We start from the raw sequence: 13,915 nt of genomic DNA on the forward strand, positions 1-13,915 counted from the left end.
GCAAAGTTACTCAAATCAACCTTAGGTTGAAAATGAACACTATAGAGCATAGCTACTCAATCCAACATCAGGTAGAAAATGGAAACTATAGAGCATAGTTACTCAAATCAACATTAGGCAGAAAATGTAACTATAGAGCAAAGTTACTCAAATCAACCTTAGGTTGAAAATGAACACTATAGAGCATAGCTACTCAATCCAACATCAGGTAGAAAATGGAAACTATAGAGCATAGTTACTCAAATCAACATTAGGCAGAAAATGGAAACTATAGAGCATAGTTACTCAAATCAACCTTAGATAAAAAAATTGAAACTATAGAGCATAGTTACTTAAATCAACCTTAGGTAGAAAATAGACACTATAGACTAAAGTTACTCAAACCAACCTTAGGTAGAAAATGAACACTATAGAGCATAGTTACTCAAACCAACCTTAGGTAGAAAATAGAAACTATAGAGCATAGTTACTCAAACCAACCTTAGGTAGAAAATGGAAACTATAGAGCAAAGTTATTCAAATCAACCTTAGGTAGAAAATGGACACTATAAAGCATAGTTACTCAAACCAACCTAAGGTAGAAAATGGAAACTATAGAGCATAGCTACTCAAATCAAACTTAGGTAGAAAATGGACACTATAGAGCAAAGTTACTCAAACCAACCATAGGTAGAAAATGAACACTATAGAGCATAGTTACTCAAACCAACCTTAGATAGAAAATGGAAACTATGGAGCATAGTTACTCAAACCAACCTTAGGTAGAAAATGGACACTATAGAGCATAGTTACTCAAACAAATCTAAGGTAGAAAATGGAAACTATAGAGCATAGCTACTCAAATCAAACTTAGGTAGAAAATGGAAACTATAGAGCAAAGTTACTCAAACCAATCTTAGGTAGAAAATGAACACTATAGAGCATAGTTACTCAAACCAACCTAAGGTAGAAAATGGAAACTATGGAGCATAGTTATTCAAATCAACCTTAGGTAGAAAATGGACACTATAGAGCAAAGTTACTCAAACCAACCATAGGTAGAAAATGGAAACTATAGAGCATAGTTACTCAAATCAACCTTAGGTAATAAATGAACACTATAAAGCATAGTTACTCAAACCAACCTTAGGTAGAAAATGGAAACTATAGAGCATAGTTACTCAAGCCAACGTTAAGGGAGCTACCATTTGATTTTTATGGGGGGGCTAGGATGAAATTTGAAAAAAATAGGCAGGACAGGAGTTTTGAGTAAAAAAAAAAGGCAGGATGAGACACTTGCAAAAAAAAAGTCAGGACGACAATTTAGGTAAAAAAAAGTCAGGAAAAACTAAAAAAAAAAAGGCAGGACCGAACAGAGTGAAAAATAAAAATGCAGGACAGAGATTACAGCTAAAAAAAATGTAGGACAAAATTTTTCATCCTAGCCCCCCCATAAAAATCAAATGGTAGCTCCCTAAGTAGAAAATGGACACTATAGAGCAAAGTTACTCATACCAACCTTAGGTAGAAAATGAACACTATAGAGTATAGTTACTCAAACCAACCTTAGGTAGAAATTGGAAACTATAAATAGAGCATAGTTACTGAAACCAACTGTAATGGCCTGACCATTAAGTATAACCACGATTGGGCTCAAGCAATAAGAATATCAGGTGCTGACAATTTATTCTTAAACCAATCTATAAATGGTAAAAAACTGAAAAACAAATAAAATACAATTTTACAATGTGTTCAATTAATGTTATTAAAACGAAATGTCAAAAGTAATAGATAGCACAGTCCGTTGAATCCGAGAAAATGTTGTACTTTCAAGAGCAGTTAAATTTCCAGTGTTTCACGGAGAGAATGTTCAAATATGTATAGAGTAATTTGAAGGCTTCAAAAACAATGTTGTAAAGTTAACTCACTCTGTGGTTAGCCACGAATTGTGTCCTAGATGACGTTTGTCCTCTGAAAAGTTCTCCAGAACTGGTATGACCTTGCAATGTTCAGTTTGAGAAGGGGAAAGGTAGCGATGATACGATGTTTTAATGTTCTTATAAGGTTAAAGATGAATAATCCTCCTAGACTGGAACACATAAACAGATAAGAAATATAATCGAAGGAAATACACAAATTGAGGAAAGGTGTAACAGAATACCAACCATAGGTAGAAAATGAACACTATAGAGCATAGTTACTCAAACCAATCTAAGGTAGAAAATGGAAACTATAGAGCATAGTTACTCAAACCAACCTTAGGTAGAAAATGGAAACTATAAAGCATAGTTACTCAAACCAACCATAGGTAGAAAATGGAAACTATAGAGCATAGTTACTCAAATCAACCTTAGATAGAAAATGGAAACTATAGAGCAAAGTTACTCAAGCCAACGTTAAGTAGAAAATGGACACTATAGAGCAAAGTTACTCAAACCAACCTTAGGTAGAAAATGAACACTATAGAGTATAGTTACTCAAACCAACCTTAGGTAGAAAATGGAAACTATAGAGCATAGTTACTCAAACCAATCTAAGGTAGAAAATGGAAACTATAAAGCATAGTTACTCAAATCAACCTTAGGTAGAAAATGAACACTATAAAGCATAGTTACTCAAACCAACCTTAGATAGAAAATGGAAACTATAGAGCAAAGTTACTCAAGCCAACGTTAAGTAGAAAATGGACACTATAGAGCAAAGTTACTCAAACCAACCTTAGGTAGAAAATGAACACTATAGAGTATAGTTACTCAAACCAACCTTAGGTAGAAAATGGAAACTATAGAGCAAAGTTACTCAAGCCAACGTTAAGTAGAAAATGGACACTATAGAGTATAGTTACTCAAACAAACCTTAGGTAGAAATTGGAAACTATAAATAGAGCATAGTTACTGAAACCAACCATAGGTAGAAAATGGAAACTATAGAGCATAGTTACTCAAACCAATCTAAGGTAGAAAATGGAAACTATAGAGCAAAGTTACTCAAACCAACCTTAGATAAAAAATGGACACTATAGAGCAAAGTTACTCAAATCAACCTTAGGTAAAAAATGGACACTATAGAGCATAGTTACTCAAACCAACCTTAAGTAGAAAATGGAAACTAACGAGCATAGTTACTCAAACCAACCTTAGGTAGAAAATGGAAACTATAGAGCAAAGTTACTCAAATCAACCTTAGGTAGAAAATGGACACTATAGAGAATAGTTACTCAAACCAAACTTAAGTAGAAAATGGAAACTAACGAGCATAGTTACTCAAATCAACCCCAGGTAGAAAATGGAAAAACAATGAACTACGAAGGTTGTTCAGTGTGCAACACATTTTTTATGTTATTTCTTTATAGACAGAAAAAAATTGCAGTCATTCCTTAAATGTATTTGACCTGCTGCTAACAGTATCTGAGATACAGACCTCGTCAGGAACTTTAACCTTGATAACTGACATCCATGAAATAAGGTTGATGTTATGTGTACCCTGTCTTCAAGGAACTCATAACTACCAAATATAGTTTGCTATTACTCATAAAAAGTGAGAAATTCACATGAAAAAAAAATTTAAAAAATAATTTTCAAGCAGTCACTCAACATCATGGACAAGGGACATATGACAAGTGGAAAATTCATAACATTAGGCATCTGTACACAAGGTATGACGCCTAAAGATCTTCTTTCCTCTGGAATATAAAGTTTATTGGTTTTCCTGTTTGAATATGGTTTTACAAAAGTCATTTTTGGGGGCCCTTTATAGTTTGCTGTTTGGTGTGAGCTTAGACTCTGTGCTGAAGACAGAACTTAAACCTATAATGGTTTACTTTTATAAATTGTGACTTGGAAGGAGAGTTGTCTCATTGGCACTCACACAACATCTTCTAATATCTACATACAAAATGTATATATATATGCACTTGCATAAGGACGATTTATATCCGATACAGTTCATATTATATAAAACAAGGAATGAGCTGTCAGATTGAAAATATTGTCAAGACTTTTCCCGTTTCCAAGACATCTGTTTTCAGTACCTGTGACATCAATTTCTTTGGGAAAATCTACTGGATATTTTACCACTAAATTTTGTAATAAACTCTTATTGAAGGTGCCTAATTGTAGCAAATGGTGCAATATCTACATCTTACTGGTACAAAGGGTTGTGTTCTGCACATGTTAGTTAATAAAATGACAAAAGCATAATGGTAAATGGTTGATTGAGCATACCAAATGATGATTTTGATACAGAGAAATGACACTTTCAATCTATTGTATGGTCTTTAAATTTTTTAAATTACCAGTATCATAGACAAAATATGCTAATGTTAATAATTAGCATACTAAAACTTTTTACCATAGCATCAGTTGTATCTATTAGAATATACTTATTATTAAACCTGATTTTATTGTGCACATAATGACTTGAACTTATTCAAAATATTTTATTACTGAGAATTTGCATTCCCATACAAATACATTTGTTTTATCTTGCTACATACAATGGAAACCATCTTTTTTTCTCTAACTTTTTTCTTGTATCTGTTGTAAAGATAGTAGTTCATTTCAGTATATCAAAATTTTCAATTGTTGGGTCCCAATTTTATTTTAATTTACAATACTTTACAACACATTGATGAACAGTACAACACAGTTTTATTTATCATAGCAATACACTGGAACCATTGAAAAGGCCCTAATATAATCCTAACTTCATAAAGTAGATTACAAATTTTGGTAATATGCACATGTCCAATGGTTGTCCTTATTAGGATATAATTTCAATGAATGTTGGTCTTTGTGTAATAGTTCAGGAATAGATTAGAATCAATCCTCCAATCACTGTACAGATTGAGATTGTTGACTTCCATCTTGTGCAGAAGTTCTACAATAAATAAATCACAAGATATAACCAAAAAAAACAAATAGAAATATAAGTACTTCCTGATTATCATTTTGATGACATTAATTTTTGTTAAAATCAACTCATGTAAAATTTTATGAAGTTTTTTCAGAAGCTTAATGTTTATCACGGGAAAATTACAGGAAATGTGATGGGAATAGCTTTCATTGCCCTTTTGTATCATTTAAGCTGAAATTATCATGTATCACAACATTGATTATTTGGTTGCATTTTCGCAATTTTTTTGAAATCCTCAATGAATAACACTCACTCAGGTGGTTTCATACAAACAAAATAGATAAATTTAGCTTGTTTTTAATAACTGCAAGCGTATGCTTGCTTGCTGTTTATAGTTTGCTTTGTATGTTCTTTTACATAACCAGTCCGTTGATATCATCACAACATCGTGTATTGGACATACCTAGCAACATGTTTTTTTTTTTTTAATGTTATATTCATCATCTATGGTTTCTGACATTATCAATACTTATGGTGTTGGACTGGTATTTGGTTTGATCCTTGGTTTCTGACATTATCAATACTTACAGTGTTGGACTGGTATTTGGTTTGATCCTTGGTTTCTGACATTATCAATACTTACAGTGTTGGACTGGTATTTGGTTTGATCCTTGGTTTCTGACATTATCAATACTTATGGTGTTGGACTGGTATTTGGCTTGATCCCTTGTTTCTGACATTATCAATACTTATGGTGTTGGACTGGTATTTGGATTGATCCTTGGTTTCTGACATTATCAATACTTACAGTGTTGGACTGGTATTTGGTTTGATCCTTGGTTTCTGACATTATCAATACTTATGGTGTTGGACTGGTATTTGGCTTGATCCCTTGTTTCTGACATTATCAATACTTATGGTGTTGGACTGGTATTTGGATTGATCCTTGGTTTCTGACATTATCAATACTTACAGTGTTGGACTGGTATTTGGTTTGATCCTTGGTTTCTGACATTATTAATACTTATGGTGTTGGACTGGTATTTGGCTTGATCCTTGTTTTTTTCTGACATTATCAATACTTACAGTGTTAGACTGGTATTTGGCTGGATTCTTGGTTTCTGACATTATCAATACTTAGTGTTGGACTGGTATTTGGCTGGATCCTTGGTTTCTGACATTATCAATACTTACAGTGTTGGACTGGTATTTGGCTGGATCCTTGGTTTCTGACATTATCAATACTTACAGTGTTGGACTGGTATTTGGCTTGACCCTTGGTTTCTGACATTATCAATACTTACAGTGTTGGACTGGTATTTGCCTTGACCCTTGGTTTCTGACATTATCAATACGTACGGTGTTGGACTGGTATTCGGCTTGACCCTTGGTTTCTGACATTATCAATACTTACAGTGTTGGACTGGTATTTGGCTTGATCCTTGTTTTTTCTAATATTATCAATACTTACAGTGTTGGACTGGTATTTGGCTGGATCCTTGGTTTCTGACATTATCAATACTTACAGTGTTGGACTGGTATTTGGCTGGATCCTTGGTTTCTGACATTATCAATACTTACAGTGTTGGACTGGTATTTGGCTGGATCGTTGGTTTCTGACATTATCAATACTTACGGTGTTGGACTGGTATTTGGCTTGGGCATTTTTTCTAATATTGCTGCAATTTCTTTTTTCTCATCATAACTTTTCCATAACTCATACAAAGCCAAAATCTGTCTTGAAATTTCAAGAATCTGCAAACAAAGCATTAATTTTTCTGGATTTATCTATAAAGGATTTGTACCTTCTGTGTTAGCGGGTATCTTGTTTTAAAATCTTAGTTTCACCACTTACTGCATTATCATGTCATTATTACTGTAGAAATAGTCATATTCAGTGATTGGTTATTTTTTAATTGTCTGATATTTTATTCCATAATAATTACATTAGATGTATGTTTCATTATAATACTTTATTCTGATTTGGTAACTGCACATCACATGTTATTCCTTAAGCAATTGCATTACACAATAAAATTATCATTCAGGATTACACGTGGTCCCACAATAAAGTGCACCGGTAAATTAAATTAAAAAAATGATAAAATTTGTGTTTTCATGATCCTAGCTAAAAAATGTAATTATAAGTATTGAATGCTTCTTTTTGTTACTTCATAGGGTTGTAAAAGTGTTGACCGTGCACACATTTTTAGAATGAAAGGCTTCCGCGCTTTATTCAAAATGTACTTCGGTCAACGCTTTTACACCCAAATGAAGTTACAAAAGAAGCATTCAATTCTTAATTGTTTTATTCAATTTTTAGTTTATTTGTGATGTTAAATTTCATGCAATGTTAAGGCTTACATTATCCTATGTTAACCCAATTATTTTTGTTGGTTCCAATTTTGCAGAGTGAGAAAGAATATATATTTGATTTTGTGGAGTCTGTGTACAAGCATATAGAAAACTTGTATTTTGTTGAACATTGTAATTTGTGCTTCATCTCTACCCATGAAATCCTTGAAAATCAGTATCCCAAGTCTTGTAAGGAATGCAGTCAATCCACAGTTATGGAAATGTGGTATGACTGAAAATGAGACGACTATCCGCAAGAGACCAAATGATGAGGATGTAAACTACTATAGGTCAAAGTACAGACTAAAAAATGAGATATCCAATCTCTTACAGTCAGCTACAAAATTCTCCAACATGACCAATTGTAAAATAATTCAATAGTCGCGACAAACAGCCTGATTTATATGATATATGTACATACCTTATCCATATCTACATTACATTCAGCTAACCACTGTCGCAGGTCCTTCTGTTGTATAACACAGGCTATATGTAAACATGCTGTAAATAATATGGAATTAACATAGAAGCAATTTATAACTTTTTTACCATTATTATCTGAACATTGTCAAATTTCAGTTCATAAATTGCTGCTGTTCACTTCACCTTTGACTCTTAAAACTGTCAATCAATAGATGTCTTCCTAATCATTCCATTAAAAATATCAAGTTATATTTGGTAAAGATATTCTCTTTGTCTAGAAACAGAAATAATGCTGTATTATAGACACAGAGATGGCATTCAACAAATTATATGCTGAGTTACAGCAACTATGACTTATAATTAATGAACAGAATATAGATTTAAAATAATAGCAGTTACTCAGAGTCCACTGATGCACATAAATCTTACCTAAAGATATCAAGTATGGAGGATATGTTAGACATACATCTGTTCTTAGACTGTCGTTTACTATTCTCCTGTATAATAATAAATACATGATTAATTCTATCATCATGGCATTACAGGTATAAGTTTCACTAACTAGTTTTGTCATTCTAGTACATGTATATATATATTACATTTATAGGTTGTCTGAACCAGTGACAACTCTACAACAAATTTATCCATCGGATCACCAGCAGTGATGGCGGTACATGGCTGTGTACATTCTGTACATACAACTCGTCTAAACATCAACCAAACAATGTTAGATCTGTATATAACTATATTTTAACTTTGTATTTGTGAGATATTGGTGTAAGACAGATACACAATTATACTGTACCATATTATATATTTTGCATAAATAGTAGATGAAATAATTCATTTAATTAGACCATTCCTAAAAAAAAGTCTGCCTTTCTTTTGAATATTGTACATAAGGAAATGCCTGTATATGACATTTGTTATCAATCCATTTGATATGTTTGAGTTTTTTGCCATTTGTTAAGGGACTTTCCATTTTGAATTTTCTTTGGAGTTCGGTAATTTTGTTGTTATACTTTTGAATGGTTTGGAGGTTTTTCATTATACAGTTTGGAGAGTCAACTCCAACAGCTCTGACAATAATATTATCAAATACTAAATATAGTTCTTGTTTTTGATGGGGTTCATGTTTCTTAGTCTTTAGTTTTATATGTAGTGTTTTGTTAATGTTATTTGTCCTTTTATCAGTGATATTTTTGGCCTTGATGTTGCCTACTTTTAATAGATTTTTTGTTACTAATTTGGTGTCTTTTCTCTCTTTTTTTCTGTTTATCTTTTTAAAAGACTTATCAATAAGTGTGACACAAGAGCATTTAAAAGTCTTTGTCCTAAGTTATGTACAGTGTAAGAAGTAGTTTTAAGTTATATCTTTGTGAGTTGGTCATTTGTAGAGATTAACAAAAGTAATGAAATGCCATATGTTGTTGGGGTTTGTGTTGCTCAGACTTTAGTTATCTTCGTTGTGTTTTGTGTTCTGATGTCTGTCTTTTTGTGTGTTTTGTGGCCATGAACTTGTCAGTTTTTATTCAACTTATGATTTTGAAGGTCACTTTGGTATCTTTCATATCTCTTTTAATGAGTGATAATCACTACAGATCCTTTCTCCTTATCTGTTGCTGTTGGTTTGCTGTCTCAATGATGCATACCACACATTAACTTAACTAATATCCTTATATAACATGTTTACCAAGCCAATGGAAAGAGAGATTCATCTTGTTGTAGTTCTTTAAAGTACTCTGTTAAAGGTCTGTAAGGATGGTACAATACTAAACAACAATCCTGAAATCAATAAACAATATGTAGGATAAGGATGGTACAATACTAAACAACAATCCTGAAATCAATAAACACTATGTACGATAAGGATGGTACAATACTAAACAACAATCCTGAAATCAATAAACAATATGTAGGATAAGGATGGTACAATACTAAACAACAATCCTGAAATCAATAAACACTATGTACGATAAGGATGGTACAATACTAAACAACAATCCTGAAATCAATAAACAATATGTAGGATAAGGATGGTACAATACTAAACAACAATCCTGAAATCAATAAACAATATGTAGGATAAGGATGGTACAATACTAAACATCAATCCTGAAATCAATAAACACTATGTAGGATAAGGATGGTACAATACTAAACAACAATCCTGAAATCAATAAACACTATGTACGATAAGGATGGTACAATACTAAACAACAATCCTGAAATCAATAAACAATATGTAGGATAAGGATGGTACAATACTAAACATCAATCCTGAAATCAATAAACAATATGTACGATAAGGATGGTACAATACTAAACAACAATCCTGAAATCAATAAACAATATGTAGGATAAGGATGGTACAATACTAAACAACAATCCTGAAATCAATAAACAATATGTACGATAAGGATGGTACAATACTAAACAACAATCCTGAAATCAATAAACACTATGTACGATAAGGATGGTACAATACTAAACAACAATCCTTAAATCAATAAACAATATGTAGGATAAGGATGGTACAATACTAAACAACAATCCTTAATCAATAAACACTATGTAGGATAAGGATGGTACAATACTAAACAACTATCCTGAAATCAATAAACAATATGTAGGATAAGGATGGTACAATACTAAACAACAATCCTTAATCAATAAACAATATGTAGGATAAGATGGTACAATACTAAACAACAATCCTGAAATCAATAAACAATATGTAGGATAAGGATGGTACAATACTAAACAACAATCCTGAAATCAATAAACAATATGTAGGATAAGGATGGTACAATACTAAACAACAATCCTTAATCAATAAACAATATGTAGGATAAGATGGTACAATACTAAACAACAATCCTGAAATCAATAAACAATATGTAGGATAAGGATGGTACAATACTAAACAACAATCCTGAAATCAATAAACACTATGTACGATAAGGATGGTACAATACTAAACAACAATCCTTAATCAATAAACAATATGTACGATAAGGATGGTACAATACTAAACAACAATCCTTAATCAATAAACAATATGTACGATAAGGATGGTACAATACTAAACAACAATCCTGAAATCAATAAACAATATGTAGGATAAGGATAGTACAATACTAAACAACAATCCTGAAATCAATAAACAATATGTAGGATAAGGATGGTACAATACTAAACAACAATCCTGAAATCAATAAACAATATGTAGGATAAGGATGGTACAATACTAAACATCAATCCTGAAATCAATAAACAATATGTAGGATAAGGATGGTACAATACTAAACATCAATCCTGAAATCAATAAACAATATGTAGGATAAGGATGGTACAATACTAAACATCAATCCTGAAATCAATAAACAATATGTAGGATAAGGATGGTACAATACTAAACAACAATCCTGAAATCAATAAACAATATGTAGGATAAGAATGGTACAATACTAAACAATAATACTAAAAGTGCAATTAAAACCTTCAATAAGCCATATCTATTGCCTCATAAGAGTTCCAATTTAAAACAGTGATGACGATTTCACCTTATAAAACAAATTGTGATACCTTAAGAATATGGTAAACAGTGTTGTAAAATGTCAGGTAATGTCAAACGAAAGGTTAAGAATTAACATTTATCAGACCTAACATTAAATGCTTACACAAGTAAAATTAGGTCACACCAATTTAATTTCTTGTTCTACAGATTTTTGGACTCCAAAATTTGGGGCGAGCGAGCCATTTGAAAATTTTAATAAAAAAAAAATTTAATTTGCAAATTTTTGAGGCGAAGCTTGAAAAGTTAAGGCGAGCGATTATTTTTTTTTTTTTGTAAACATAAAATAGTAGGTTTTGACATTTTTTAAAACTTGATTTATCACTTGTACTTTGACATTTCTTTAATTTATGAAGTAATTTTCCCTGTTCACCTAGAAATAATTGAATGTATATCCTATAAGCTGTACTTGCTTTTGGAATAAAGTATTACGTTAATTTCATAAAAGTTGACAAAACAACTCATTTGAGACCAATTGTCCACACAATGTTATGAATCCATACAATTAACACCTTTTATTGATTAGATTATTGCTGATAGTTATCAAATGGTTATAACTTTTCAAACCAAATGAATATTGTTTTCTGTTTAGATCAAAAATTTTGAACAGTTCAAGGTTAGAAGAACAACTGATAATGGAAAAAGTCAGGGAAGCCAGAAAAAAGCTAGATTAAGGATGTTGAAATGTCATAACATTTTCAAAATTTTTTCACCATAACAATTTGCTTTTGAAAAGTTTATTTTTTTATGCGATAATGGCACCTGCCTGGAAAAACCCTGAATTAAATTTTGTATTTATTTTTTGCATTTGTTCATTCAGTACAAGCTTAAACAATCACTTTACATCATCATTGACTAGGGTGTATTGGGTTTTGATGAGTAAAACAAAAATCAAATAACTGATTACATTTTTTCTACTATTGTAAAAAGATGTAGTTTAACTTTAAGGTATTAATATTGCAATTATTCTATGCAAAAATTTGTATTGAAAAAAAAATGTATTTAATGACAAACGTATTCACAAAAAAAACAAACAATTGTAGATCCAACATTTTATCATAAGGCCACACCAATTTAATTCCTTGTTCGACGGACCTGCCCACACATATTTTTTTCAAAACAGAATTTTTTAACTTTTTTTATATTCCCGCTTCCCGCATCTGGAAATGTAATCATGTCCATTTCCCACACCGTTTTTTTGTAAATGATATTGTTACGAATTTGCAGTTTAAGAGGTTATAATAGTTCTACAGTTATATATTTTCCGATATCTCTATTAGTTTCCCATATCATCCGTTCATCGTTGAAAACTGTATCTAAAATCATCCCTTTATCCTTGGTTGCTATCAGACGCTTTACCTGTACAGTTGTTGCTAGGGTGCTCTCTTCGAGGTCCGCGTTAGAAGTATAAATAGTGGGTAGCTATTCAGTTCAAATTGTCATTTGTACCGAAGACAGCAGACAGTTAACATCGGATAGGTTGGAAAGGAAGTAGTGAATAGCAGGCAGACAGTTTAGTTTAAGTAAAGTGAAGTGCTTGGAACCTGCGGAAAGAATATAGAAAGGGCTGAGACTGTTGGTTCGGTACAGATTGTCCAAACAGGGCTGGTGCTAAGGTTTTGCGTCTCACATCTCTCACTATTGCAGTGAGTGTTTGCTGACATACCATGCCTTAGTGCTGCCCTGTTGTTCAGACAGTTATAGACATGTTTATTTAATAAAGTTTCATACGAAAGTTTACACCAGTTTGAATAGTTTCCATACATTCGTTTTATTCAGGTTTAGCCCCGTTTTAAACGTTTCGGTTTTCAGACCAGTTCCAAACATTTCGGTTTCAGACCAGTTCCAAATATTTAGGTTTCAGACCAGTTCCAAACATTTAGGTTTCAGACAATAGTTCCAAACCGTCTGATCCGTTTCAAACATTTAAGTTTTAGACCAGTTCCAAACATTTAGGTTTCAGACAATAGTTCCAAACCGTCTGACCAGTTTCATACACTTAGGTTTCAGACTATAGTTTTCAAACAGTTGGTTTTAAACAGTATTGGACTGAAAGGGTTTTAAACAGTTTTAATTCAACAGGTTCGGGTTAGGTTGATAGGTGTTGAAATTCGTTTTATGTAGTATAGTATTTGTTTCATATTTGATAGTGATAGTGTAAACTTTTCATTCACTTTTGAACTTTTGAATTGCTTTTCAAATCCCAGGAAACTGGTACGAACCCGAGGATAAAAATATCTAAACGTCCCCGCCCGGTTACACGTTACAAATGGTGGCACAGCGGTGGGATTTGTCGAGCATTTCTGTTTAGTATTTTGTGATTGTCTATGACTGTCCGTCCGTCGGATGGGGACGTTAAATCCGAGGTCCCGTGTTCAGGGAGTACCACGCCTTGTGCACGTTAAAGAACCCTTTACAACAACTCTTATTGAGGGGTCCATAAGTGGCCTGTTGTGAGGCAAAATTGTTTTAAACCGGTTTTAGGCAACATAACTTTTCAAGTGGTATTCAAAATAGAATATTTGAAACGGTTATATCTGTTCAAAATTTAATTTAAGTTCAGTATTCAGTTGCTTGTACAAATGTGAATTAAAGTAGGATATTTTGAAAATAGAAAGTTAACAAACAAAACAGAAAGAACATGCAAGTCGAAAGAGGCTGACAGGAACCCCGGAACTGTGAGTAGGCTAAGGTACCCCTAGGTCTGACGCTTGTCGACAGATTGTT

At 32.3% G+C, this 13,915-nt stretch overlaps 1 protein-coding gene across 1 annotated transcript in view; it reads right to left on the bottom strand.

Annotated features, from left to right (window-relative positions):
- Nucleotides 1-4,402: 4,402 nt before the first annotated feature.
- Nucleotides 4,403-13,915, bottom strand: part of LOC143067283 (cyclin-C-like) — a 33,053-nt gene continuing 23,540 nt past the window's right edge. The window contains exons 7-11 of the mRNA XM_076240411.1: nucleotides 9,305-9,396; nucleotides 8,041-8,108; nucleotides 7,610-7,689; nucleotides 6,470-6,588; nucleotides 4,403-4,857 (exon numbers count right to left, since the gene is read on the bottom strand). Coding sequence (XP_076096526.1) covers nucleotides 4,812-4,857; nucleotides 6,470-6,588; nucleotides 7,610-7,689; nucleotides 8,041-8,108; nucleotides 9,305-9,396 — 405 coding nt within the window. The 3' untranslated portion in view covers nucleotides 4,403-4,811. The remainder of the gene's footprint in view (nucleotides 4,858-6,469; nucleotides 6,589-7,609; nucleotides 7,690-8,040; nucleotides 8,109-9,304; nucleotides 9,397-13,915) is intronic.

Source organism: Mytilus galloprovincialis, chromosome 3, assembly GCF_965363235.1.
Source record: "Mytilus galloprovincialis chromosome 3, xbMytGall1.hap1.1, whole genome shotgun sequence".
Taxonomy (NCBI): domain Eukaryota; kingdom Metazoa; phylum Mollusca; class Bivalvia; order Mytilida; family Mytilidae; genus Mytilus; species Mytilus galloprovincialis.